Genomic DNA, 26,865 nt, shown 5'->3' on the forward strand with positions numbered 1-26,865 from the left:
AAAGCCTATTTGTTTAAAAATCCTAAGCAGATAAAATTTATTTATTTATTTATTTATTTATTTATTTATTTATTTATTTATTTATTAGTTTTGTTAAACAAATAAGAGATATTGGACCTAGTAGCAAACACATTTCTCTGGATAAAAAATACATGCAGAAATCAAAACAATGCCAAACCCAAGACATGTGCACTAAACTGGGCTGACTAAAAGCTAACAGAGTAGCGAGGCCAGCTGGAGAGCGTCCAAGAGATCAGAGGAAAGGGCATATGAGAGAAGACATTTTAACAGCTTCAAGTGAAGCCTCTCAGCAGGCTGTAGAGGTGTTGATACCCAAGTGAGAGACTCAACTCCAACAGGTGAAAAAGGCTGTCAGCAAAGAGTACATGGAAGTTTCAAGTAACCTTTAAAAGTAGAAACAAAAGCCAATAGTTTTCTGTTTACACAATAGAGTGCTTCTGATACTGAAGCACATGGCAACATCTATTTATAATCCAAATAAATCTTGTGTTCTGGTATTTGGAACTGTCCATATTCAACATATTGGGAAGCAGCAGCCCCAAGGCTGCATTAAGAAATACTGATTTAGTTCTGCATTGTTTTGGTCCATGTATTTTCCTCCTTAGTCACTTGCCAATTAAGAATTTTGCAAAAGAAACAGGTTTCTTTTTCAAAGCTGGCTCATGTGGAGTTCATAAATGTTGTGACAGGTGATACCTAGGCTGTGTTTTCAATGCCTTTGAGCTAAACTCTTGCCTGACTCTTTTTTCCACAAACTCTCAAAGTGTCCAAGTGTCCATCAATATCTGTGATAGGTGACATTCAGATGAGATCCCCAGATGGTATCTCTCAGGAAAGTATGGATAATTTAGGCTATCCAGCTCCTTGGGCCTGGTGCATTCCCTAGATGTGTCCTAGCCCAAGTTTTGCTTCTGGTGCTCTTTCTTTTGCAGGGGAAAAAACTGCGATTGATGCCACAGTCTGCCAGTTTGAATATGAAGGCACTCAGACTGAGAAGCTGGGGGGAGTGGGGAGCAGAGATGGTGGTGACCATGGAGTCCACCTCCCACAAAGTTTAGAAATGGTCAAAAAAATTATGTGACTATCATATGCAGACATACTGTAACAGTAAAAGGGGTTTTAGCAAGACTGGTGGGATCTGTACCTCTGACAGTCACATACAAGAAGGATTTTCCCAGTCTGGCTTCCTTGCTCTCTGAGAGTTTGCAGACATGCCAGCAAGCAATTGCAAGCAAGCAATTTTTCACAATAAACCAAGGCTATTTTTGTGGATTGGAACTTGATGGTACTTATGGTCCTTTCCAACCCATACCATTTTATGATTCTCTGATCCAAAGATACTGGCTTCTCTGGTGTAGTTGTATTTTTATTTCTGATGGCTGTGCTCATAGTCATAATTCTGGACAACTTGCAACTCACCTAAAACAAGTTATTATCTATTGTCAGCTGGTACAAAACAGCTCCCCAAAGTATGCTGTTAGTACTAAGTACGGTATGGAGAATTTCTCTTTGAAGTCCTGGGGTACTTGAAATAACAGATCATGAACTAAATGGCTTCTAGGGATCTTTTCCAGCCTCATTTACTATGGTTCTGTGCATTCACATCAGATTCACTTGTCAGAATGCTTAAAGTTTTGAATGTTAGTCCTGCTGAACTGAGGATTTGGGGTTGACCTTTACATCCTCTAAACCTTTTTGGAAAGATACGTATTGGAATAGAGTGCAGCAGCAGCTGATTATTCCCCCTTGACAGCTTTCCTCCCACCTGCTCTTCAGTCAGAGGAATCACCACATCCTCATTGCCATTTGTGTCTGTGGGGGAGAGAAGGCCAGCATCAGCAGTCAGCCTGATGACAAGGTATTGAGTCTTAAAATTCCCTCCCATCATTAATTATCCCACTGTCTGCAACAAAAGGATCAGGTCACTCATTAGCTAATGCAGCCTGAACTTTCAGCAGCTTTAAATACTTTACATTCAGACACAAGCTTATCTTCTCTGTAAGACTACCTGCCACAGACCCTGGTGTCCCAGTAGATTCAGAGCTTGGCACTGTGCCATTTCAGCATTTGTTGCCGATTAATATCAAGAGCTTCTTCATAGGAAGAAATTACTTTGCAATAGTTGAAATCCTACCAAATATAGGGAAACCCACGGCTATTAACCCTTCAGCAGATGTTGGATTCAATTAGGTACTCAGTGAGCACTGTACTACAATGTTCTGCAAGTAGCAGCTAGTGGCTAGTGATTTCTAAAAATATTTCAATTTTTCAAAATTATGGGTTTTCTCAGTGATCATCAATCATCATTGTTTCACCAAGAAACCCTCAGCTACATGAAGATGAATGCTTAGATCTACATTCACAAGTCTTTGTGGCCAGTCCATAGCTGTGACAGGAACAACTACATTAAAACATACAGTGATACCTGAAAAATATATAGAGTCGCCGTCCTCAATTTATTTTCTTGTCCTCTTTAATCAAGCAAGATTTGTACTGGTTTCATAGAGGAATGCTTCCTGAATAGATTAGGACTCTGTCATGAAATAATGAACCAGCTTCTTTGAAAGAAAGCAACTTTATTTAGAAATGTTACAATATAAAGTGTGTTTATGAATATATAAGGGACTATAAGATTGTTGCATCTATTTTTTCCAATTTTAGTATTAAAGATCTATTTTTTTAAAAAAATAACTGCCTACAAATTAACTGGACTTTCTCAGACTCACAAACTCCACAAAATACCAGCTTCTTTCTATTTATAACTCTGCTTTTGAAAGATTTATTTGCTTTTCCAGTTCTACTTATCTGGAGCCACAATAATTAACTTTCACAACATTACATGATGGGAAAAAGCAGTTACACAAATTAGAGAAATAAATATATGCTAAGGAAAACATACCTGGTAAGGCAGATAATTATTTCATGGCTGTCACACTTTCCAGGGATGCTGCTTCTGTAGTTGTTCCACTGAATGAGCAGATTTCAGATAGAACAAATCCTCTCTGAACGCTGCTAATGTAAGAAGCCAGCCCTCATTATGAGAGGTCAGACTAGTTCTGCTCTCTGAATTCCAGCTCTGAAATGAACTTCTCCAAATAAACAAACACCAGACTGAGTTTTTCTCCTGCCATTGACTGGAAATCTCTCATATAAGGAAGAGCCTTGTGGAAACTATTAAATATGTTTTGCCCTTCTGCATTTTATGAGTGCAAATATAATCCTGTGCAATATTAGTCTTATGACAGATTTAATAGAGAACAGAAAATATACTGGAAAGGCTGTCCATTGTGCAGTCAGGAATAAATGGGCCTCTTAAATGGCTGTACTAAGACAGTGTTTAATTTAGATGCACTGTAGTGATAGATGCAGTGACAGCCTGACCAGCAAAGTTCTTCCTGGGCAGATGCACTGTACTAGCTGCAAGTCACTGGCAGCAGCACAATTTTGCTTGTACAACTATACTTAATGCTTAATCTATATATATTGTATGATGTTCAAAGAGCTGACACTTTTTTTTTATTCTTCCTCTGTGCAAGACATACACTCAAATGCATATATACATATGAAGAACACATTTACCATATTCATATGTAAAGCAGATGCAACTAACTGTCAAGACAATACAGAGGCCAAATCTAGTGTGATAGCCACATGGAAATGATATTTAAGGCTTACAGTGCTGAAATGCAGAATATACTGTTTTATTTTGCCCTGGCAATGCAGTTTGAGAGAAAAAAAAAAAAAAAAAAAAAAAAAAAAAAAAAAAAAAAGAGGTGTCAGAAAGACAAAGTTTCCTGAATTACTCTAGATCCAAAACCATTTCAAAATTTCTAAGAAATTCCTGGTTACCTGCAACATTACTATTACACACCCACACCAAAAATGGAAAATTTTATTAAAAGTATAAATATGAATTTAAATGTTGATTTTTGTGTTTAAATCTGCCACTGTTTCAGTGTGTTCAGATTAGATAGCAAAGAAAATTGTGGAGTTGGAGTGCAATGGTCTTAATGTGTTTAACACTTGTCTAAGAAACAAGCAGACAGGAGAATGTTAGTAAATGTTTATGCATTTCAGAAATGCCTTCTGCATCACATACTATGTACTCAGACTATGAATGTACATAGCAACAGTGCTGATTGAAAACAACCCATTTAATTACTGTGATATATGGAAGGACACACTCTAAATGCAATTTGATGGTGTATTTTGCACATAAATGATCTTAGGAGAATCATGGTTAGAGGAGTTAGAATAAGGAGTTAAGGAGAAGAACAAAATCCTGCTGCTCTTGGAGTCAATTAATTGTTTGCTCTTGACAGCTCTGAATCTTATTTTCTATGAAGAAATTAAGCAACTCTGGTCAGCTGAGAGGAAGGGGAGATACTCCCCTCAGCAGCATCTAGGTCTGTGAGGGGGAGTGTATGAGATCCTTGCAGACCTGAGAGACCCCTTGCTTTCAAAGCCTCCACCAGTGTAAATCCAATTGTAGCAATACACCAAATTATTTAAACAATATTTCTGGGTGATTTAACTTTTACATAGAACAATGCATATTTTCTTCCAGCTTCATTTTTTGCATTAATTGCTCTTCACTATTAACATAATATCTTGGTTATCCTATGATGAAAAAATCCACCGTATATTGTAAAAAAATATCGTTGTAGTGCACAAATGATAAAAATACCTCATTTGCATTAATTCACTTCCTGTGGAAGGATATTTCTTTGTAATCCCTGATGTCCATTCTTAAGAAACTAATTTCCACACCCCATTTGTACTCATGTTCTTGGTGTGTTCATTCAGGGAACTAAAAATTTTAAAATGTATTATTACGTAGAAATATTGCTTTTCCATATCAGACCTGGATAGGAAGAAATCCAGTTCCCCATGCCAAAATGATGCCAAACGAGAAAATCCAACTCAACAGCTGGGCAAGGGGGTTTAATAGGTCAAGAGTTTTATCAGCGCAGGAGATGTTGCTTTTGGAAAGTGCATTCTATCAATACCAGACAGCTGAAACTGTGCCGTGTCCCAAAGACAGCTGACTCGCTTCCAAAGTGTCTGGAAATGTCAGCGCATGTCTTCTGGTTATCGCTTTCTTTTCAGCATTTCGCTTCTGGTGTAGATGACAGGTCTGTTGCAGAAATGAAGTTCAGGAGACACAGGTCCTCCTGCCGACAGGTCCTTGATGTCCCAGTCGTGCGGAAAAGTGCCCAGGAGCGGACCTCTGATAAAATATAAACCTCCGCTATGGGTCCCTTCCACGCCGGCGGGAGCCCCGCGATGACTCCGCAGTCACGTCGTGGTCGGAGCCGAAAGGGACCCAGCGCGGCCCCGGAACGCCCCCGGCCGCTCCGAGCGGGGCTCCCAAGCTCTGCGCTGAGGCATGGCCCCAACTCTCCCTCTCTCCGCCCTTCCCGGCCCTGTTTTCCATCGGGTCCCCACAGCGGCGGCCCCGGGGCCCAGCGGCAGCCTCGGCAGGCGGACAGACGGACGGTCGGTCCGTCGGTCGCCGCTGCTGCCCGGCGCCGCCACCGGGGGGCGCTCCGGCACCACGGATGGCGGCGGTGCGGCGGGGCCGCGGCGCTGGGGCTGCGGGACGAGCGGGGCTGCGGCCGGGAGAAACCCCAGCTTTCCCCCCTCCCTGATCGCCCCTGCTCCTCGCTCATCGCTGTTCCGCGCCCGAGTTTGCGCACCCGCTCCGAGGGGACGGTGACATCCCGTATTTTGGCCCGAAAGGGTCCCGGAGGACCGCGAGCGTTACCGGGGATGCCGTTCCCCACGGGTGTGGGAGCAGCCCCGCTGCTGGCGCGGAGACCCCCGGGATGCTCTGTCTGGGCCCTCGGGCAGAGAAGGGCCCGGCTGTTTTGCCGTGTCACTCTCTGGCACGGCGTGCTGCAGAGGCTGGAACACGTCGGGGGGCCCGGGGAGGTTCTCGAGAGCGAGTGATGGGAGACCCTCTCGGAGCCTGTTCCCCAGAGGATTATCCGATTTTGGAAGGTGAAGTTCCTGAAGGCACGGAATTTCAGACGTGGGCTACGGGGTCCGAGGGACGGTCGGTGCGGGCGTGCGCCCCGTCCCTCAGCCCGGGGAACCGCACCCGCCCCGCCGCAGACGAGGGCTGTCGGGGGGAGTGTGCATTTAATGCAGGGTTAATGTATGTATGGCTGCATATGGTTGAGGCTAGACACACCTGAACCGTGACACCATGATTATTATCACCTTTGCCCTCAAGGCTCCTGGGAGTGCCCGCACTCCCTTGCAAGAAGATTGTGCCAGGGATCAGCCCAGCCTCGGGTCCTCCGCGGGGGCGGCGGGGGCTGCGTGGAACCCCCCGCCCGGGGACACCCTCCGCGCCGCCGTCCGTCGAAGCCTGCCCGGAGACTCAATTTTTCCACTGCCCTCCCGCGTCCTCCCCGCTTGGGAAGCCTAGGGGAGAGAGGGAGGGGGCGGCGGGCCGGGCCCCTGCCTCCGGGCGCGCTGCCGCCGCGGCTCCCGTCTCATGCCGCAGGAATGCGCGGAGGTATGCGCCAGTTTCCAGAAGTGGATCCCCTTCCTTGCTGGAGCACAGCAGCGCATATATCACCCGGTGGCAGCAGTCCACCTTCCCTGAAGTTTCGTAACCGCTTACGAGGGTAAATTGAGAGTTGGGAACAGCCCTCTATTAAGTAGCAGATTGAGAAGAGGCTCTTCCCACTTGGAGAAGGCAAGTCTTCCCAGACAGACCCCTCACATCGGGAGCTACAGTAATCGAGACGCCTCCTCTGCGCTCACTGTTGCCGCTGCTGCCGCTCCTCATTCGCCGCTGCTGCTACTTGCTGCTCCCTCCACAAGGTGCCCCCGGAGCTTCATCCTTTATCCTCCTCCCTTTATCCAGGTCCGACGGCTGCGGCTCCCGCCGCTGCGGGCACCACCGGAGCCATCGCCGGAGGAGCTGTCCCGTCACGGACCCCGGCGCCCTGCGGCCACCCCGAAGGTCTGTGTGTGTGCCCGCGCAGGAGCGGGGTCCCTGTGCGCCGAGCCCCGCGTCCCGCTCTGTCCGCACGCAGCGCGCACGCAGCCCCTGGAGCTGCCGCGGGATGCGGACGGAGCGTGTGCGCGTTGGGCATGCCGGAGCCGGCGGCAGCTGCGGCCGGGCGGGCCGAGAGGCTCAGGGCAGGGCGCCCCGGGGCTGCTGGCTGCCCGCCCGGGAAAGGCACGGGGAAGCCCGGCGGGATGCGGCCCCCAGCGCTGCCCGCGGACGGGTGCCTGGGCAGAAAGGCGGGCAGGGGCGGTGGTGTCCCGGAGACCGAGGCTCAGGGTGGCCGGAGGCTCCAGGCGGAGCCTGCTGTCAGCGCCCAGGGCGCCTGCAGGCATGCTACCGCTGCGGCTTTGGCAGGAGCTCTTGCTTCCCTCCCTTGTGTGTGCAGCTGCCGGTGATGCTGTGTCCTGCTTCCAGTTTTTTATATCTTTGATAGGCTTTTCCTGCGCTTTTTTTTTTCTTTTTCTGTTTACGTTAGTTTTTTTCTTCTTGAAAGTGTTAAATGTCATGCATTGTGTGGTTTAGAAATGCTTGGGCTAAGCTTTTGTAAGTTGAATTAGCCTGAGATAGGATTGGCAATGTGAAAGCCCGGGTTTGACTTTTTCTAAGTGGTCTCTAAAGATCAATGAGAAAACCTTTAGTTCTGACACAAAGTCTGCTGTGTCCCTGCTGAGCCAGGAGGTGTCCACTGTCACCTTCAGGGTTTCTTTCACACGCTTAAATTTGTGAGAAGGAAACAGTGTTTTTAGGTTAGCAAATTAATGCTTTGGCTGAGGTGGTGTATTTCATGAAATAAAAACGTGTATCAGGAATGGAAGACCTGCAGCAGTGGAGAATTCCTAGATGCCTTTGTGAGATGATTAATTTCTGTTGCTTTTCAGAACGATCAAAAGATGGCAGTCAAAGCTCGCACGAGCTTATCAGGACAAAATGTCCTTTAGCATTGAATTTAGGCGATCTTTCAACTCACTGCAGGATGTTGTAGATCTGCCCGGGGGCAGCCGTTTCCCACGCAGAGCAGTGATACGATTTTGGAGCTTTCAGAGCATTTTAATACTAACCTTGGCCTTTCCTGTGTTAGTGTCATTATGGTCAATATTGCTCTTGCTCTTCTGTTTAGCCACTGGAACTGCCATTAGACTGAAACCTTTACTTAGATTTTTGTTGAGATTTTGGTATTTTCGTGTGCAGTCAAGGCGTTTGGCTAAGGCAAGTATATACAGCTGCTCAAATGAAGCCTATTAAGCTCAGATCAGTAACTGGGAAGTTCCTGGATCTCCATAGCGTCTTCCCACCAAATGTGCCTTGCTGAGTAGTTCTTTAGATGGTAGAAGAATATTGTTTTCCCTTTCAGTTGTTTCTGCAGACTAATGATTTATGTTTTCTTCTTTTGTTTTGCTCTTGGAACATTCCTGATTAAATTTGTTGCCTAATTGCTTTTGGAATTCTCTTTCCCCCAGCCTAATTATGATATATGATGCATGTATGACTTTATTCATACAAATTGCCACTCTCCTACTTCTTGAGATAGAAAATCTGAAACTATAGAAACACCTACATGCATAGGTTCATATTAGACTTTACTTAGACAAGGAAATAATTTGGAAAGTTTTGCTAGAGTAATTGGCAGTAATTTTACATTAATTAGAGCATATAGTTATGAAGGTATGGCTGTTTGCAATTAGGAGCCACTAACTTGGCCTAATCCCACTTCTTGTGCTAGACAACTGGCAGTTGGTGTGAGACTCTTATGCCTGTCAGCTTTATATAGTGTATTTTAAATATATTTTCTCTCAGGACATGTAAATGAATTATCAGATGTTGAAACATCATGGCTAGACAGACGTGTCAAATTTCAGATGTGTGTTACACACACTTCTGTATAACCTATTTCAGACTTTCAAGAAATGAAGAATAGCGCAATTGTAGGCAGAACCCCTCAAAAAAGTTTTATTACAGTTTCCAAACTGCCTTGAGACCAGTAAAACAAAGCTAACTAAGTGGTTCAACAGTTATGAAAAAGGAGCCGATTAAAATCCCCAGCTGAAAGAGACATTTAGTTGATCCAAAGCAGGAATGACCTCTGAATTAGCTATCATCACATTCAGCGATGAAGTCATGGAGCTCCCTTCTGGCTGCTGCCTGTGTGGAGGCACAGATCTTCACTGCGCTTCCCTGATCAAATTAACCCTAACTGGGTTAAAGCTTTGTGTGCTTACTGTGATTGGAAAGGGTTCAGCAACAAAAGGCACATTATAGCGAGACGAGACTCCCCAGTTAGTCACACAGATCTTTCGTCGTCTTGGACAGCTTTCAAGTCTGGAGGTTTCAACCTGGTCCCGTGGGTGGGGGCTGGGGATAAGGGAACAAAGTGAAATCCACGGTTTGTCTTTTTTATGTTTCATGAATACACCCACGCAATCCTTTAATCCACATGTATCATTTCCTTCTCGTTTCTCCCCCTTCCTCCCTTCCCCATCATTGCAGATTCATTCATGTTGTTGTGATCTGAAAGGGCAGAAATGAAGACAGCGCTGTGCTCGGCAGTCGCTGCTCTGTGTGCAGCCACCCTCCTCTCCTCCATCGAGGCTGAAGGTAACCTTCTCCTCCCTGCCCTCTTGCCCTGGTGCCCCACTGACCAGCAAACCTCACAATCAGCCTTGAGCTACTGGCTCTCTCCCTCTCTGTTTTTGAGTGTGAATATTTCACCTTCTTTCTTTCTCTCCTTCAGAGAAATGCCTCTCCTTCCTTGCCCAGCTCCTTCTGTGTTCTGTTTCTCCCGGCTAGTGGAGCGTAGCTCCCTCTCTCTGTCCCTCTGGTGTGCTGTCCGCACCACCCCACAGGCAGGACCTGGGCCAGCCGCTGTGGCCACCCGGGCACAGGGCCCGAGGAGCCCTTTGCCGCTGGCGGGCAGCCCGGCGTGGCCGGGGACACGGCTCTGCCCCCAGGATGGACCAAGAAGGGCTGGTCTCTGGCTTCTTTTAGTAATGTTGAGCGAGGAAACAGAAAACCTACTACTCAACAACCTGCAACTTTGAAATAAAATGCTCCAACAGAGTCTGGCTCTCTGCGCCTGTGTGTTGTGTCCGGCCGGCCGCCTCGCCCCCGCCCCACCGGCCTCCCTGCCGGTGCATCGGCCTCCCCTGCTCGGCGGGGCGACCCCCGGCTGAGCCTCGGGGAGGCCGGACCCTCCCTCAGGGACACCTCAGCTTCTGTGCTGGATCTGACCCGGGGAACACGCCTGGGAGGTGCTGCCAGCACTGTGACATGCGTCATGGGCACCGCTGAAGGGAAGGCTGGGCCAGGCCTTGCTGTGGCAGCCGGGGTTCCAAGGCTCCGGCATGCAGGTGGTACCGTCACCTCCAAAAAGGCTTTCCTTTTCCTTCTCCTCCTCAGCCCTCAGCGCAGCCTCACTGGAGGCTGAGGCCCCTGGGAGCCCTGGCAGCATCCTGCCTCCAGCTGAAGACCTGGGGAGACCCATCTTCACTGCCACACTTGGCACAGCGTGGCTCAACATGGCCTGGGCTGGCCTTGGCTCCCCAGTGGACTAACAGCAACAGTGTCCTGTGCCCTCAGTGTGAGCTGCTTGGCTTTTTGGTCATAGTCATGGCATTTCTGCCAGCTGTGGCTTCCAGGGGAAATATAAAGGCTGAATGTCCTGCACTGAAATGACTTGACTTGATCTGATCTCTGGGACCTGATTCCATCATAGGTGTGAACTCTCCTGGATTTACTGGAAAAAACCAGAAGCCAGCAACTGATAATTCTTTTTTTTTTTTTTTTTTGCATTCCTTCTCTTTCTGCCTCGAACTGAAACAAATTCCCTGATCATGGCCTGCCACAAGCTCCCTTGTCTGGACCTGGTCACCTTGGCTGATCTCTTCTAAAAGCATGGGGTGTCAGAGATGCCTCTGCAGTGTTTGGCCCCTAGGCAGTAGTAATAGTGCTTGCCTGGGGCTTGCAGATGTAAAGTACACTGGCTTTCTGGAAAAAGATGGCATTTTTGCCAGTAGTGCAACATCTGGTCACCCTAGGAGAGAATCAGTCCACTGCCTTCCTCTCGTGCTGTGTTGCTGTTGGCAAAGGAACCGACAAAGGTCATTTGAAGTCATTTCAGAGCTGCATTTGAAACGCAGGACTGCTGTGCCAAAGAAAGCAGAGAAAGTGTACATTTTTGATGGAGGAAGGGAGTGGATGTGTTTGTGCCTTCTTCCCCATCTTAGAAGGGATCTCACTTAGAGCTGGACTAATATTGCTGTTGTCCTGCACTACGATTTACATGTGTGGAGTATGTTATTTTGGAACGTAAGCGAAGGTGTTTTATTTAGCTATAGTGTAGACTAAACCAGCCATAGCTTCAGCACTGTTAAAGCAAGCTACAAAAATGTATTTGGAGCAGCAGAGTTATAACAGCAAATCTTGACACATAGCTGGATGACCTTGATTAGATGTTGGAGGATGCACTATTGCCAAGGAAAAGAGTGGATAAAACCTGATCTTGAGAGTTGTAGAGGGCTCTTGGACAGAACTTACATTACTTTGCACTCAAAAATGTTTGATAAATAAAATACCTAATTTACAGTGATCTTCTTTCTATGAGAAAATTCTCCTAGCTCCAGAGTTTTGAAGTAAGAGCAGGGAAGTGTGGGGTAAAAAATTGTGGTGCTGAAAATGGAGTGAGAAATAGTGGTGCTGAAAATGAAAGTTCAAAACTAGGACTGCCTCAGAACTTGCTGTGGTGGGAATTGCTTTTGTAGAGATTTTTACAGTGGACTTTTGTTTGCACTATACTGATCATTCTTCTGCACTGTTTTAATTTTGTGCTGCAAGTTTGCATAATTTTGTAAATCGCATCTTATTTACTTTAGCAAGTTATTTCCTTACTTATGTATTTACGTTATTTTGGTGTAATTGCATCTTAGATCCTGTTTGCTGAACTGACTTTCTCCTGTGAACATTTGTCCCTTGGTCTTATTTTTCCAAATTTCAGATCACTTTGTGGCAAAGCCATCCTCCCCCACCAGTCAGTCCTATGTCTCTTTTCTTGGTTTTTTTTGACTCTCCACGTACCATTCACAGGACATGCATTTTAAAATTTCTTTCCCAAAGGTGTGGGTAGACACTTGATAGGATGAAAAGGTGAGAGGAGAATAAGAGAGAGAGCCATTTAATGTGATGAAGATTCTTGATATGACGTGGAAAGATGGGGTGAGAGCAGAGGAAAGAAAAAGCTTAGTTTTATTTTCTGCCCTCCTTCAGCTTTCATTTTTCAGTCTCCCCTGGGAGGAGATCTGGTGTTTATCTGATGCTGCTGTCCATAGATTCCTGAACTTTCCAGCATGAAACTAGTTCTTCATCAGCATCACAGCTGCTCTGAAGTCCTTTGTGAGAGCTGTGCTCTGCTGCTCTTGGCAATGAGCAGTGAGCTGCAATAATGGCTTTAGAGCTTTTCTACAGAGGTACAGCAGAACAGGAGTTTCTAGTTGGGCAGTCACTGTAGGAGTACAGGGGGGAAAGCCCACATATAGTCTAAATGCACTCATTTCACTGGGGAAGTTGTTTGTTTGCGGTGGTCAAGGAAGCAAATCTGTTTTCATGCTCAGCATTTTTGCTTTTCTTTTACAGTAAAATTCTTCTTGTTTTACTTTGCAATCCATCTGATATCTCTCTCCCAGCTTAAACTCCCTGTGTGTGATTCTATATTTTATACTTAAACATAAAGTTGTTTATACTTAAAGTTGTTTTGTGCCTTTTTAGTCCAGCACAGCAATACTCCAGTGCATTCCATGTCTGTCCAAATGTCAGATTTTTTTTTCTGTTTCAGTATTTTTTTCATCTGTGATCACAAAGAGCCAAAGGCTCTTATTCTAGTCATAGTTAAGTACATTGGCATGTGAAGAATCTATTAATTATAACCTCCAGTAACTGCTGTGATGTTTTCATGGCTTCTGTAGCATATCATGTTTCTTAATACAGAGAGATTTTCAAAGGCACAGGAAAGATATGAGGAAATCATTGGTTTTGTGTAGCCAAACTGAGCTTCTGAAGGGGCTGACTTTTCAGTTTTTCAGGAATTGGTTCAGACCTAGAAAAGTCTGTTTTCTAGGCTGGAGGTAGGGAAGGAGGGCATCACTAATCTAGGTGTGGAACCTTTGTGTTGTGCATAAAAAGGTTTGTCTGGTGAAAAATCTGTTACCAGGACACCAGTGTAGTAAGTGACAAATAATTGCAGCATAGCAGTTACAAAGGATTAGAATTTTTGACTTGTAATGAATCTGCATTGAGTACATTAATTTTCATTGACTGAATAATTCAGAGGTGATCTGAGATAGCTGAAGTTTTGAAACTCATTGGTAGAACCATTATATTATTATCTTTTGATGGCAATATCTTTTGAGAAAGAAGCTGCTGATTTCCAAGTTCCTAAATAGAAAGCCATGTAGATTGACATGTGAAATTGAAATTTCTATATAGGTGAGGGTGACTCTACTTTTTCCTGCTGCTAATTACAAGCAAAATATGCATGCATGTGTAAGTGTATATATACATGCATATACATATTTATGCACACAGGTGTAAAATTTGGTAAATATTCATATATACAATGTGTGTATATATATAGGTTAGGTTGAGATATGTATGTCTTTATTTGTATAGGTATATAGTTTTAAAGGAAATTTTTAAAGTACATTTATGAGCTTTGCATCTTCAAATTTGAAGAAGTTTCATAAGCATATATAAAATTAAAAAATGCAAAGACACAGATGGCAAAATTTCTGTGTTGTGATTGGCAAGGAATACCTAACAAGTCTGAGAACTGCTCTTTTTAGAAGTTGCCCTTTACTACATTTCTAGGCTGTAGGTCATTCCAGTCACATTGACAAAGCAGGCTTCAGAGGAGCTTAACTGGAGTCATGATCTAGTTTGTTGTACCAAATTCATGCCACTTCTGAAAAAAATAGTAAATGAAGAGTTCTGGCACCTTTCAGCCTGAGGAGGCCTTATCACTGGGATGGTAAGGCTGAGCTTACTCTTCAGCTTCTGTAGATTGTATGATATTTTAACATGGGCTGACACATTACTTTACATGCTAATTATAGTGTGTCTTTTCTAGTGACGGAATCACAAAATATTTTTCACATAGGGATTGTAAATGGCAGCTACTTCCAACTTATATCACTTCTAAGTCTGGTTCTAGATATAAATTACTTGATATTGCAGTTACATTTTATTTCTATCTTGTTAAGGTGTTCACTGGGATCCTCTAGCAGTCACATTGTGTTATCTGAAAAAAGCTGTAAATTTTTTATATTTCCTGTGAAGTAATACAAGCTAATATAAGACATGCAAGACCTGCATAGCATGAGAAAGATGCTTTGCCCTCTTTTTTTTTGTTTCTGAAATTATAACCTTATTACATGTGTATATAACACAAAAACTGACAATGTTTTAAGTACATTCTGTCTGATTTTTTTTCTTTTGTTTTTCTTTTGTGGTGCATAATATAGAAGATCCAGTTAAGGAAGTGATCATAACACAGTTCCAAGAGTGGTCAAAATTAATGCTGTGGAAGCATGATTGTTGTACAGCAGGATATGTTTTTGCTACTCTGGAAACCTATAGGGGAGCCATGCATTTCTGTGCATTCATGGTTGGATCACAGTATGAAGGCAATACTACAACACCATGACACATTATGATCATGATCCTGTACCTTGACAAGTCATTGGGAGGTGTGGCATGCATTTTGATGGACACAGGATCAGCAGTGTCACTACACTAAGAATAGGTGCAACTTCACTGCTGCAAGTAGCCTGACATCAAGACTGCTTGCTGGAGTTAAGCTGCACTCACACATAAGATTTTGTTGAGTGAAATTTTAAGGTTTGTCCCTGTAAAGGGGCAAACTCCTACTACAACAAGGGGCATTTCTTTCCTAGACTCTGGTTTGATTCAGTATTGCAAATGTATTATTTTTCCACTGGTGAATTCCCTTCTAGAAGAAGAATTTTAATGAGATGGAGTAGCAGTTGCCCTGTTTTATTATCACAATACGGTTTTTATCATCTAAACATTTTTCTGTACTTCAGATCAGCTTACTACTCTCAGTCATATGACCATGGTTTGGTTTTCACCCCACAGCTGGTTTCATTTGGGTGAAATCTGACCCCTGTGAAGGTCCATGGATGTTTTGGAGATTCTGTTTGAGTATCAAAAGCTCACAGGCCATCTGGAAGACATTTTGATGACATTGGATCCAAAGAGCGTTTTTTTTTGTTTCACTCAAGAAAGATTCCTTTTTGGATTTCTGTGGGAGAAGTATTCCGTGCTTGAGTTTGATAAGCCAGCCATAGGATGAGAATGAATGGATTTAAGTACAGCAATGAAGGCGGGGATTAGGTGTCAGAAATAACTATGATGATAAAGGCAGTGAGGTTTTGGAGCAATTTCTGTGGGAAGTTGTCAGTCTTGACAATAGTGGAGGTCTTTAAGAATGATCTGAGGAAAACATGTCAGGAATGACACAGGGTGGCCAATCTTGTCTTGACCGTGGGATGGACAAGGGGACCTTCAAGTTCCCCTGCAATACCATTGTTTATGATCACCTGGATGAATGGATGCATCACTCATGTGTCAATGTACTATTCTTGTTACCTGCCAAGACCCACATCTGAATTTTCATAAAAAGGGAAAACATTCTTTAAAATGCTCAAGACTTTTCCTCACAGTCAGCTTTTTCAGTTTATCTGGAATCCGGTCATTTGGATATCAACAAGCTGGGCTGCTGCTGTCCTTCAGCAGTTAAAGCCTAAAGTCTCTGCTGCAACATGCCAATTTACTTGCAAGGTTGGTGGTGCTACTTTTTCCATGTACTGAATTTTTTAAAAAGCATGCTCAGGTCAGTTGTCTCTGCCTTTGCATTAAATTTGTCCTGAGCCATTGCTACTGAAACAATATTTTATAATGATATTCTTATCATCTAAATGTATTTTACTATTAACACATGTTGCATGATTTTGATACTAAGTAACTACCCTGCCATCTCTAGCATTGTGATGCTCATAAACTGAATGATGAATAAACTGTGCATGCAGGTTAATGGTCTAATCTCACTGCCTGTGTATGGACAACAGGAAAAATAACATTTACTTCAGTACTAGTGTTATCTATTGTATCAGTATTATAAAGCCATATTATCCTCTGGTCGGAAATTACAGAAAATTAAAAGGAAAAAAATGTCATATATTTTTAAGTCAGTTTTACTTTTTGTAATTGGACAGTGCCTTTTCATAATTAAACATTCTAGCATTTACTACTTTATCTGCTTTTAAAATTATATTCAAATCTGATATGAAATCTGACACATGATGGAGATCTTCTATGAAACAGAAGATCTATCTTTTAAAAATGCCTGCAAAACTCTCTCACTAGTAGTTAAGGAAAGTATGGCTGGATCTAATCATACTTTGTATACCTATTTAAACAATAATATATAATACACCTACCATGCACTGACAGTGAGTCAGTAAAATACTGCATGAATAAGCATGACAATTTTAAAAAGAGAATATCATTATAAAATATTTATTAAATGTCTTTGTGTAATGAACCTTGTACATGGAGGCTTTGTCCATTGTGGGAAGCTAAAAAACCAATAATCAACATTTCATTTATGTATGCATGATGCTGCAAATTAGCATATATAAACTATTTCTTTCTGTACTGTTCAGTTACTTCTGTCATCAGCTCCTACAAATTTTATTTGCAGTCATTTGTTCGGTTCACTGGTGCCCTCTTTGCCATTTTCTATAAATTCTGTAAAATAAATGTCCTTAAATATATTTTGATGTTGTCTTTTCATAATTAACCATTGTGTTGTTTGGAACCATACTGGCATTTTATGTTAAAATGCCACTATTAGTATGGGTACACCTGCTGCAAAGGGAACATGAAAACAATAGTTTACACCTTTGAAATTGTACAGAAATCTGGTGTAAACAGGTAGAATTTTATTTTTGAGAACTTTGCATCAGCTTGAATATTTTGGCAAATCGCAACCACTACTAATGCCATTTATTACTCCCTTAGTTCCTAAATCCTTTGTTGCTATATGCAAAGTATGTCACTTTAGTGGCTTCTAGGAACAAAGGGGTGGAGTTCTCCACATTTTGGAATATAATGATACATCAGTGTATCATTATTGCTGATATACATTTTGCATGTATATTCCTATCTAGACCCTGACAGAAATTGTTTTACTGAACATTAAATGCCCAGTCTTTTCCTGTATTCTTTAAATAGTTAATTTTCTCTGCCAAGTTTCTAGATTCAGTGAAATTGATAAGAAATATCATATGCAGAGACTATATTTTAAAAGCTGATCAATTCTTTGATGTCTAATTAAGAAGAGTACTGTGTTCTCCACATCCTAAATGATCTCATGATATTGTAAGCAGGTTGTGATTTGGCATGCTTGTACGGATTGCACCCAGCATGTAAAAAAAATTTCCTTTAATTGTTATGTGAAATGTTTGCATATGTGGTGATTATCTGTGAACTCATTGTACATGTATCCAAATGTGTTTTCTATTGTGCTTGATTTTGCTGGCCATTCTTGAATGTCTTGGCAACTCAAGAAACATATGTTCTGTGCTGTCCTCTGTAATGCATATACTCTTTGATGTTTTGTCATATTTTGTCAGCTTTTATTTTACTCTTTTTCCAACAATATATCTTTATATTTGTTGGAAACAAATTTATGCAAAGACAATTTTAGTAAGCTTTGCTCAACCTTGTTTTATTTATTCATTTGCCAAAACTTGGTCAAGATTTTAAACATCTACCTGGTATAAATCTTTTGCAGTTAATCCACCATCAGACTTGAATTTTACAATTATAGATGAACATAATGTTCAAATGTCATGGAAAAGGCCACCAGATGCAATAGTGGGTTACAGAATAACTGTGGTTCCAACAAATGGTGAGTTCTGACAACTTTTTAAATGTGATTACATGTTTTGAAATGTTGAGTTAATCTTTGCCTATATCTAAATTAGGTATGAGAGTAGCCATTAAAGTCTTTTGTAAGCTAGTGATCAAGCCTGGGTAGCAGCAAAAGGCATAGAGAAAAAACAGTTTTTCTTCCAAGTTAGAGCTATTCTTGCCTTAGTGTTTACCATTTTGGGACTGCAAGTTTTGGATGCCTTTGCTTTGTAGCGAGCAAAAAGGATGTATAACCATCATTCTGCTCCTCTTCTGTGCTTTCATCCTAAAGTTCAAGAATTGTATTGTGCTGTGTAAGACAGCCATTATTCTATTTCACTTTAAGAAATAATCAGTGTAAAAGAATGAATGAGAACAGGACATGATGTCCTGCAGATGATAGCATATTTTGTATGTGCATATCAAGTTTCAAATTTCCTGGAATTTATCAAACACTTTAGGATTTTTTTCACTATTAAAAAAATCACATTAGCCTAAAATTTCATGTTTCAATATTTATACTTCATGAAAACAGAAAGTGTATAATTCTAAAATTATTTGGTTTGAGATAGGTTATTGCCTGTTGCATTTTGTTTTACAATCAGCTTACCAATATTGTATTTTAAGGCTGCATTGAGTGTTTTATATATTTATTGCAGATGGACCTACTAAAGAATTTACTCTTTCACCTAGCACTACCCAAACTGTCATATCAGATCTTACACCTGATGTAGAGTATATTGTATCAATAGCTTCATATGACGACAGAGAGGAGAGTCTGCCTGTTTTTGGCCAGCTGACAAGTAAGTAGCTGCAGTACAATTAGAAAGCCAATCAAGATAACTGAGTGGTCATTCACAAAACTTGGCTTTGATCCAGTTCTCCAACAAAATTGCCACATACCTAAACCCTCCTTCGATGGAGCTGTCTGAGCAGCCTTTTTCTATTAATCCTAGTGGAAGCAGAGAAAATTCGCAAGAGATAAAAGGATACTAACAGGGATAGAGTGTCTGCCAACCTCTACAGAATTCTTGGCAGGAGGCCATTACGTTTTTTGAGCTGTACCTCCTTCCAATAAATTGCATTTGCTGAATTCAAGGGGAAGACAATAATTGACCTCTGTAACAAATGAATTGAACTGGCATCCTGTGTGAGAAAGCAAACTATATTCATCAAATAATAATAAAATGTGACACAATAGACCTAAATGCATACTAAAATATGGAATTTAAGCTTTAATAATTTATATTAATAATTTAAAAAGCATAAAATAAATTTAATTAAATAAAAATGCACAGCAGACTCTTTTCTATGACACATTTTGTATCATGTCTCAGGCTTCACAAAGAACCATGGGAAAATTATCAATTCCTTTACGTGATAGAGAAGGGTAATACTGGTATTTCTTCCAGGCTTGTTGCTGTTAATTGTCAGGAAATGACTCTTCAAGATGTACAAATACAGAAGATTCTTAGATATTTACATTTTCTGTATTTTGTGTCCTGCTGAATACTATCTTGTCAAATCTGTAAATACAGGTCGTATTTTCAGAACCTTCATTTATGTTTTTCTGCGGCTTGTTAGATGCATGTCTGTAATTCCTTGTGTGCTTTTCTTTGATGTTTAAAAATTTAACCCTGTTTCCCCCATTCATTTTGTCTATGTTGTGCTTTGTGTAGTTCAGACAGGTGGCCCAGGGATACCAGAGGAAAAGAAGGTTGAGGCTCAATTACAAAGTAAGGTGCTTTGCTTTTCAACTTATCTGACATTTATCTTATCTGAAGTCTAGCTCACAAAGTTAAACTGAGCTTCTGTGCTACCTACCAAGAAGTTAACTTGTAAAGTTGTGTAGAATTAAGAAAACTTGTGGGGACTTGTGATAGAAAGATAAGCTACATTGAAAGATTAGGTGCAAAGCTGGTACTGAAACTAGGGATTTCATGCAACTAACCTGAGCAAGTCCATGAGTGTCATGGTCCTATCAACAAAAGGTGTTGTGCTGTTTGCAGAAGAACCTGTGCAGCTACAATGGGGAAATAAAGATGTGAGGCATAAATGATAACAAAATAAAATTTTTCTCTAACATCAAATCATTGCAAAAGGTTTTGTATGGGTGTTTTCATCTGTTGTGGCATAACAGATCTTGTGGATTGGTGTGAAAGGTGTCTCAAAGCAGTTCCCTTTTGATAATGGCTGTAAGAAAACTCATATGGGTGTTCACTTATGTGAGTAATGTTTCCCCAAGCAAAGTATCCCAGATAAGATCAATCTTTTAAATATGTGTTTGCTTTGGCATTTACCTACTAAGTTTCCATTAGACATTTCTCACGATTTGTAAGAATGCAATTGCTAATTTGCTAATAGAGTTGGTTTTCCTTTTTTCCCTGTTGTGTTCCAGGATGCTCCATAAGTGCAATGACAGATTTAGTTTTCCTGGTAGATGGTTCATGGAGTGTAGGAAGAAATAACTTCGGATATATTCTGGACTTCATGGTTGCCCTTGTATCAGCTTTTGACATTGGGGAAGAAAAGACGAGAGTTGGAGTTGTTCAGTATAGTTCAGATACAAGAACAGAGTTCAATTTAAATCAGTATTTCAGAAGAAGTGATCTTATTGATGCAATTAAGAGGATACCTTACAAAGGTGGCAACACAATGACAGGTACAGATTTCCCACATACATGCTTATTCAAGCATTTCATTTCATAGTTCAAATTTGCTTCATATCCTAGTTATACAAGTCTAAAAAGACACAACTTGTGATGTTGGTTTTAGGTGAGGCTATTGATTACCTTGTTCAAAACACCTTCACTGAGTCTGCTGGAGCAAGAAAAGGCTTTCCCAAAGTAGCCATTGTCATTACTGATGGAAAAGCGCAAGATGATGTGGAAATTCCTGCAAGAGAGCTTCGCAACATAGGAGTTGAAGTTTTTTCCTTAGGTATGTTGAGTTTTTCTAATGCTTGAGAGATAAAAGAGTTAATTTATAAGTTTTGCAGACAGTGGGGTTGAAAAATTTCATTATGCCCCTCTTTTCATGTGTATGCCTTGAATGGGGTCATTTGTGCCCTCCAAGTGGAACACACTGCTTGTGTTAATTTGATGGTAATTATGTAGCTCCTACATGGAGATTAATATGACTGACTAGCATAGTTTGAAACTTGGCCTTATTCTCACTTACACCACATTATTTTCCCTGGTTGAAAATCGAGTCTGCCACCTCATTTCATTAATCATTATTTTGTAGTTTGATTATTGATCATGACAGAAGGCAGAACTAATTTAAACTCAGCCTTACCCCAAGATGTTTTAATACTTCACAAGTACGTTGAAGGTGTGTGTATTTTATGGCTACTTAACCATAGCCCTGTCTATTACAACTTCTAGGTATCAAAGCAGCAGATGCAAAGGAACTCAAACTAATTGCATCTCAGCCGTCACTGAAGCATGTGTTCAATGTGGCCAATTTTGATGGAATTGTGGATATACAGAATGAAATTATCTTGCAAGTGTGCTCCGGTGTTGATGAACAACTAGGTGAACTGGTTAGTGGGGAAGAAGGTGAGACACTTCATAAAAATGTATTTGTAGCTTCAGTTTATCCCAATGTCTATTGAAGAGACTATTCTTACTTCCTTTGCTTTATTTATAGAGTTTCATCAGTTGCCTCACTTAGCAAGTGTGGAAAACTGGTTTCAGTTTTGCGTCTTTAAATGCAGGATAACAGAACATGTGATGTAGCAGATTTGGAATAGCTCCATTATTCCATAGTTTCAAAAGCAACACAGTGATGTGCAGTTTGGACACAGGCATCACTTCTGTGGAAAAATGTATTAAAGGGAAAAAAATTGCTTGGTGAAGGGTCAAAATATGTAATGGATTGAGAACCATTGAGAACGAAAGCATGAAAGCTGGAGAAAACCGAGAAAACAAAGAGATGAAGCTGTATCATTTTAGCTTCCTCTCTCTGTAAGGTTTTAATAACTAGTTATTCTTTGACAAAAATGGCAGTAGAGATGACTCTGCTGTTGTAGTATTCTGCTCAAGTCTGCATTTGTTCACATTTTCTACCATGTTCCTGTAAGTGGTTCCTTCACTTTTGATTGAAGCAGTTTTAGAGCTGGGCAGCACTTCTCCTGGAACTTATGCTATTCTTGGGGGACCACTAATGCATTGCTCATATTTTTGCCCTCTCACTGATGTCTCATTTGGACTTTCCTGTAATTCATTTCTGTCTATTTATGCTAAAAAAACCCCAAAAGTGGTTTTTAGTAAAGATCAAGCAAAGACAACTACGCTTATTCCAGAAATAAAAACTGTTAAGCAAATACATTTATAAATTGTACCTAATATTTGGATTTGTTTTTGATTTCTTTCAGTGGTGGAGCCTCCTTCAAATCTGGTGGCAACTCAGGTCTCCTCAAAGTCTGTTAGAATCACTTGGGATCCATCCACAAGCCAAATAACTGGCTATCGTCTGCAGTTCATTCCAATGATAGCTGGGGGAAAACAGCATGTACTGAGTGTGGGTCCTCAGACAACTGCTCTGAATGTTAAAGATCTCTCTCCAGACACAGAGTATCAAATTAATGTTTATGCAATGAAAGGACTGACCCCCAGTGAGCCAATAACGATAATGGAAAAAACACAGCAAATAAAAGTACAAGTGGGTGAGTTTGGAACCACCTAATTTTCAAATTGTATCTCTTCATTGATGAAATCTCTGATGCTTGTTCTAATATTATACCTTTATTATTTTTGAGACACAGCTTTGCTTAGCATGGTTTACTTTGTTTATAAGCAGTTGTGTGTGATAAATGAACTACAGATGCGATTGTAATGCTGTGTGGCTATTGAAAATCCATTTACAGTGATTATTCTTTTCCTTTGCAGAATGCTCACGTGGTGTGGATGTAAAAGCTGATGTTGTGTTTTTAGTGGATGGTTCCTACAGCATTGGTATCGCCAATTTTGTCAAAGTAAGAGCCTTTTTGGAAGTGTTGGTTAAAAGCTTTGAGATATCACCTCGAAAAGTACAGATAAGTCTTGTCCAGTACAGCAGAGATCCCCATATGGAGTTTTCTTTGAACAGATACAACAAAGTGGAAGACATAATTCAGGCTATTAACACCTTCCCCTACAGAGGTGGATCTACCAACACAGGCAAAGCAATGACATACGTGAGGGAGAAAGTATTTGTTACCAGCAAAGGATCAAGACCAAATGTGCCGAGAGTAATGATTCTTATCACTGATGGGAAATCATCAGATGCTTTTAAAGAACCTGCAATTAAGCTGAGGGATGCAGATGTAGAAATATTTGCAGTTGGTGTGAAGGATGCAGTGCGTACGGAGTTGGAAGCTATCGCATCGCCTCCTGCGGACACCCATGTTTACACAGTGGAAGATTTTGATGCTTTTCAAAGAATATCATTTGAGCTTACACAGTCTGTCTGCCTACGAATTGAGCAGGAGCTGGCTGCTATAAGGAGAAAATGTAAGCAACTACTATTACTTACTTACAGGAATGTAGAAAATGCAATGAAAAGAGGATCTGAACCAATGTTTTGTGCTTATAGTCACCTAAATAATTTATTTTGATGAAATTGTCCATATACAAATGATAATTTTAATAACTGGGGATTTGCTTCTCATTTTCAAATATCTTAAAAGCAACAGATGAAATAATTGGATAAATGGAAATGAAAAAAAAATTTGAGAAAAATTTTCCCCCACCCCTGCTAGATATCTGAAAAGCTAATAAAATGTGAGTCTATTGGGATGACCTTAGTGGATATACTCTGCTTTTGCACTCAATATCTTGAGTAAAACACTTACCAGAGCATTCTTTTTTTAACTCTACAAAATGAGGTGGCAAGTCTAAGCTGGTCTTTTAGATGTTCAAAGGCAATGAAGTAAGGCCAATGACTCTAGAGGGCAATTTGATTAAGTTTTTTGGTAAAATTAATGGCCCTCTGAAATGGGCTTAGACAAGACAACTTGAGACAGCAGATGCTAAGTGATAGTGATTGCAATCTAACTGTAAAGACTGAAGTGAAGAGCACATGAAAGTCTTCAAATGCATCCAAATTAGGCCAGCATGGATAATGTTTAACATTCAAAAGTTTTCTAAATTGCCATCTTTGGTCAGATAAAGGTACTTGTGATTAGTTGCACCCTCAGTGCCCCTATCTATGCTTAGTAGGACACTAACATTGAAAAGTCCCCACTGTTGAAAGCCCAATTCTCTTTAAAATTAAACCTTTTTTTTCAGGATAGCTTTAAGGAACAAACCAGCAAAGCAGCCTTTGTTTTAGAGGGCTTGAACAGTTTTAAGATCCCCACTGACAGACTGACTAGGCCAAGCAAAACAAGCCCAGGATGTCAGATTTGTGTTTGTTCCTTGTGTCAAATTCCTTGTTCTCCCTTTGACTTCATTCCCGAAAAAATACTGGTTTTTATTTTGTCTTATTTTTAATCTAGACCTGAAAAAAAACCCTATAATTTTTAGTTTCCATTGAGGACATAATGTTGTTGCTGTTCATTGGACATATGAAGTAGGGAACCCAACTTGATAATCAGATTCCAAATTAAGTTTTCATAAATATATGTATTTTTTTAGATGGGCTCTTTTCATTTATCTAGAAATCACTGAGTTGGTGCTTCTACTTCCTGTGAATGATTTTAGGCAGCCTAGATATGATCTTCTTGAAATTTGATAGATACACGCAAGTCTAGAAAACAAATCTTGTGCACATGCAAAAAAAAAAAATCTGTTAAATTAGAATAAATAAAATTATTGAAGAACATTTAATGATTTATTTTATAAATTTTGTGTTTAACATATTCTGGCAAGTGTGCCTCATATGCACGTTTTTATCTCCATACAGCTTACGTACCTGCAAAGAACATGGTCTTTTCTGACATAACATCAGAGAGTTTCAAAGTGAGCTGGTCTCCAGCTGGACCTGAGGTTTTGTCCTATCTCATTAAATATAAAGTAGCAGTCGGTGGAGATGAATTCATTGTTTCTGTACCAGCTTCAAGTACCAGCTCAGTTCTCACCAACTTACTACCTGAAACTACCTATGCAGTCAGTGTGATTTCTGAATATGAAGATGGTGATGGCCCTCCCTTGGATGGAGAGGAGACCACCTTAGAAGGTAGGATTCCCATTATTCTCAGACACAAGGGATTCACATGTTCAAATAATAATTTGCTTAGCTGGAGAACAAGGAAATGAGGAAGAGCCAGGTAAGGCTGAGAAGCTGTACTGCCATGCAGGATGAGAATAAACATTACTGTATCTCAGTGCATTCAGTAAAGATTTAAAATTCTAATAATAAGGAAGCATTAAGTTGCTAAGATTGCAATTTAATTTTTCTGAGGTTGGATGTGTTCCTCTGCTGTGTTCCTTTGCAGTGGCCTGCTTTCAAATGAAGTAGTGTGCTCTCAATAATAAATTCCATGGCACGAATAATTGTCAATATAGACTCAAGTTGGACTAGATGAACATTGTAGATCCTTTCCAATGGAACTATTCAGTTCTATTCTACCCTATTCAATAATTAAGAGACTGATGCAGGAATTCATGTTGACTTCAATACATTTAAAGACAAACGTGTGCCTACGCAATTTGCTATGTCTACATCTAATATAACACTAATAGAAATCTTTTTTTATATACACTAGCCTTAAGTTTTGGTTAACTTTTTTTATCAGAAATTCATTGGTCTGATCCAATAACTGATTCAAAACTTCCATTGATGTCAGTATGTGTTTAATGTGATCTGTGGCTGTAAATTTAAGCATGGTAGCTTTACTTTTCCTTGTTAGAGTTGCCATGATGCATTTCTCCTGATTGAAAAGAGCAGCATGACAGTAGATGTGATTTGCTATTCCAGTAGTTGAACACTCAGTCTACTCTAAATCATGCTTTTAAAAATATTGATCTACTCTTTTTCATTATTCCATGCTGTCATTTGTGACCTTTGGTGACATAAATGGTTCCAAGGGAGCAAAAGAAACAGCTTGAAGATTTGTTAATTGCTCTTTCCTCTTAAGACTGATAGAAATAAACACTTATAAAATTGCTTAGTTTGGATGTTAAGTTTGGAAGATACAGGTTTCACTGTCAGCGTGCACATTTCCATGACTGTACCAGTCAGAATATTTTGGCCACACATAATTTTCCCTTAGGAAAACAGACAACTCCTGGCTGATTGAACGTGTATCTTGTGTGCATAAGGAACAGGAGAAGGAAAAGATTTAATAAAAATAATCTGCCTTCCCATTTGTAACTGATACCACCTTAAATAATTATTAACATTGGGATCTGGTGATGTCCCAGCACGTCTCAGAAGACAGAGTTCTTCTACAGCCACGTAAACATCAGCAGCTCTCCATGCAGATCTGGCTAACAGTTTGAGCCAGATGGCTTTCTTGGCAATTAACTTTGGTTTCAGGCTTTTAAAGGATTTGAGGTTGAGTATTGTGTTTCTGATTAATAGAAAATAAGTTTCTTTTTTAAAACTTGGATTATTAATTACTCTGCTCTTCACTTTGAAGAACAGTATTTATGGAATATAAATAGCAAACAACAAAAAACCAGAACTTTTTTTCCCTAAGTGACAACGTTATGTGCTGCTAGGCAGCGTGCAGTACAGTGGATCTTAATTTCTGTTGGAAGAGTCAAGTCTTTTTTGCTGTGCCCACTGAGCTCATATGAACTGCTGTGTCTTTTGTCAAGGAGCAGGCTAGGTTAAAGGATTCACCACAGTTTTTTTTTCCGTTACTTTCTAAGATAACAATCCGTTACTTTCTAAGATAACAAGCCATT

At 40.8% G+C, this 26,865-nt stretch overlaps 1 protein-coding gene across 1 annotated transcript in view; it reads left to right on the forward strand.

The window, feature by feature from the left end:
• The first annotated feature begins 6,690 nt into the window (after nucleotides 1-6,690).
• The window catches only part of COL12A1 (collagen type XII alpha 1 chain), a 99,355-nt gene continuing 79,180 nt past the window's right edge, over nucleotides 6,691-26,865 (forward strand). The window contains exons 1-12 of the mRNA XM_058021739.1: nucleotides 6,691-6,858; nucleotides 9,533-9,640; nucleotides 9,777-15,892; nucleotides 17,910-18,026; nucleotides 18,688-18,831; nucleotides 19,708-19,764; nucleotides 20,427-20,690; nucleotides 20,804-20,968; nucleotides 21,415-21,588; nucleotides 22,407-22,697; nucleotides 22,921-23,523; nucleotides 24,917-25,189. Of these exons, the coding sequence (XP_057877722.1) occupies nucleotides 15,874-15,892; nucleotides 17,910-18,026; nucleotides 18,688-18,831; nucleotides 19,708-19,764; nucleotides 20,427-20,690; nucleotides 20,804-20,968; nucleotides 21,415-21,588; nucleotides 22,407-22,697; nucleotides 22,921-23,523; nucleotides 24,917-25,189 (2,107 nt within the window). The 5' untranslated portion in view covers nucleotides 6,691-6,858; nucleotides 9,533-9,640; nucleotides 9,777-15,873. The remainder of the gene's footprint in view (nucleotides 6,859-9,532; nucleotides 9,641-9,776; nucleotides 15,893-17,909; nucleotides 18,027-18,687; nucleotides 18,832-19,707; nucleotides 19,765-20,426; nucleotides 20,691-20,803; nucleotides 20,969-21,414; nucleotides 21,589-22,406; nucleotides 22,698-22,920; nucleotides 23,524-24,916; nucleotides 25,190-26,865) is intronic.

The sequence above is a fragment of the Melospiza georgiana genome, chromosome 3 (assembly GCF_028018845.1).
Source record: "Melospiza georgiana isolate bMelGeo1 chromosome 3, bMelGeo1.pri, whole genome shotgun sequence".
Classification (NCBI taxonomy): domain Eukaryota; kingdom Metazoa; phylum Chordata; class Aves; order Passeriformes; family Passerellidae; genus Melospiza; species Melospiza georgiana.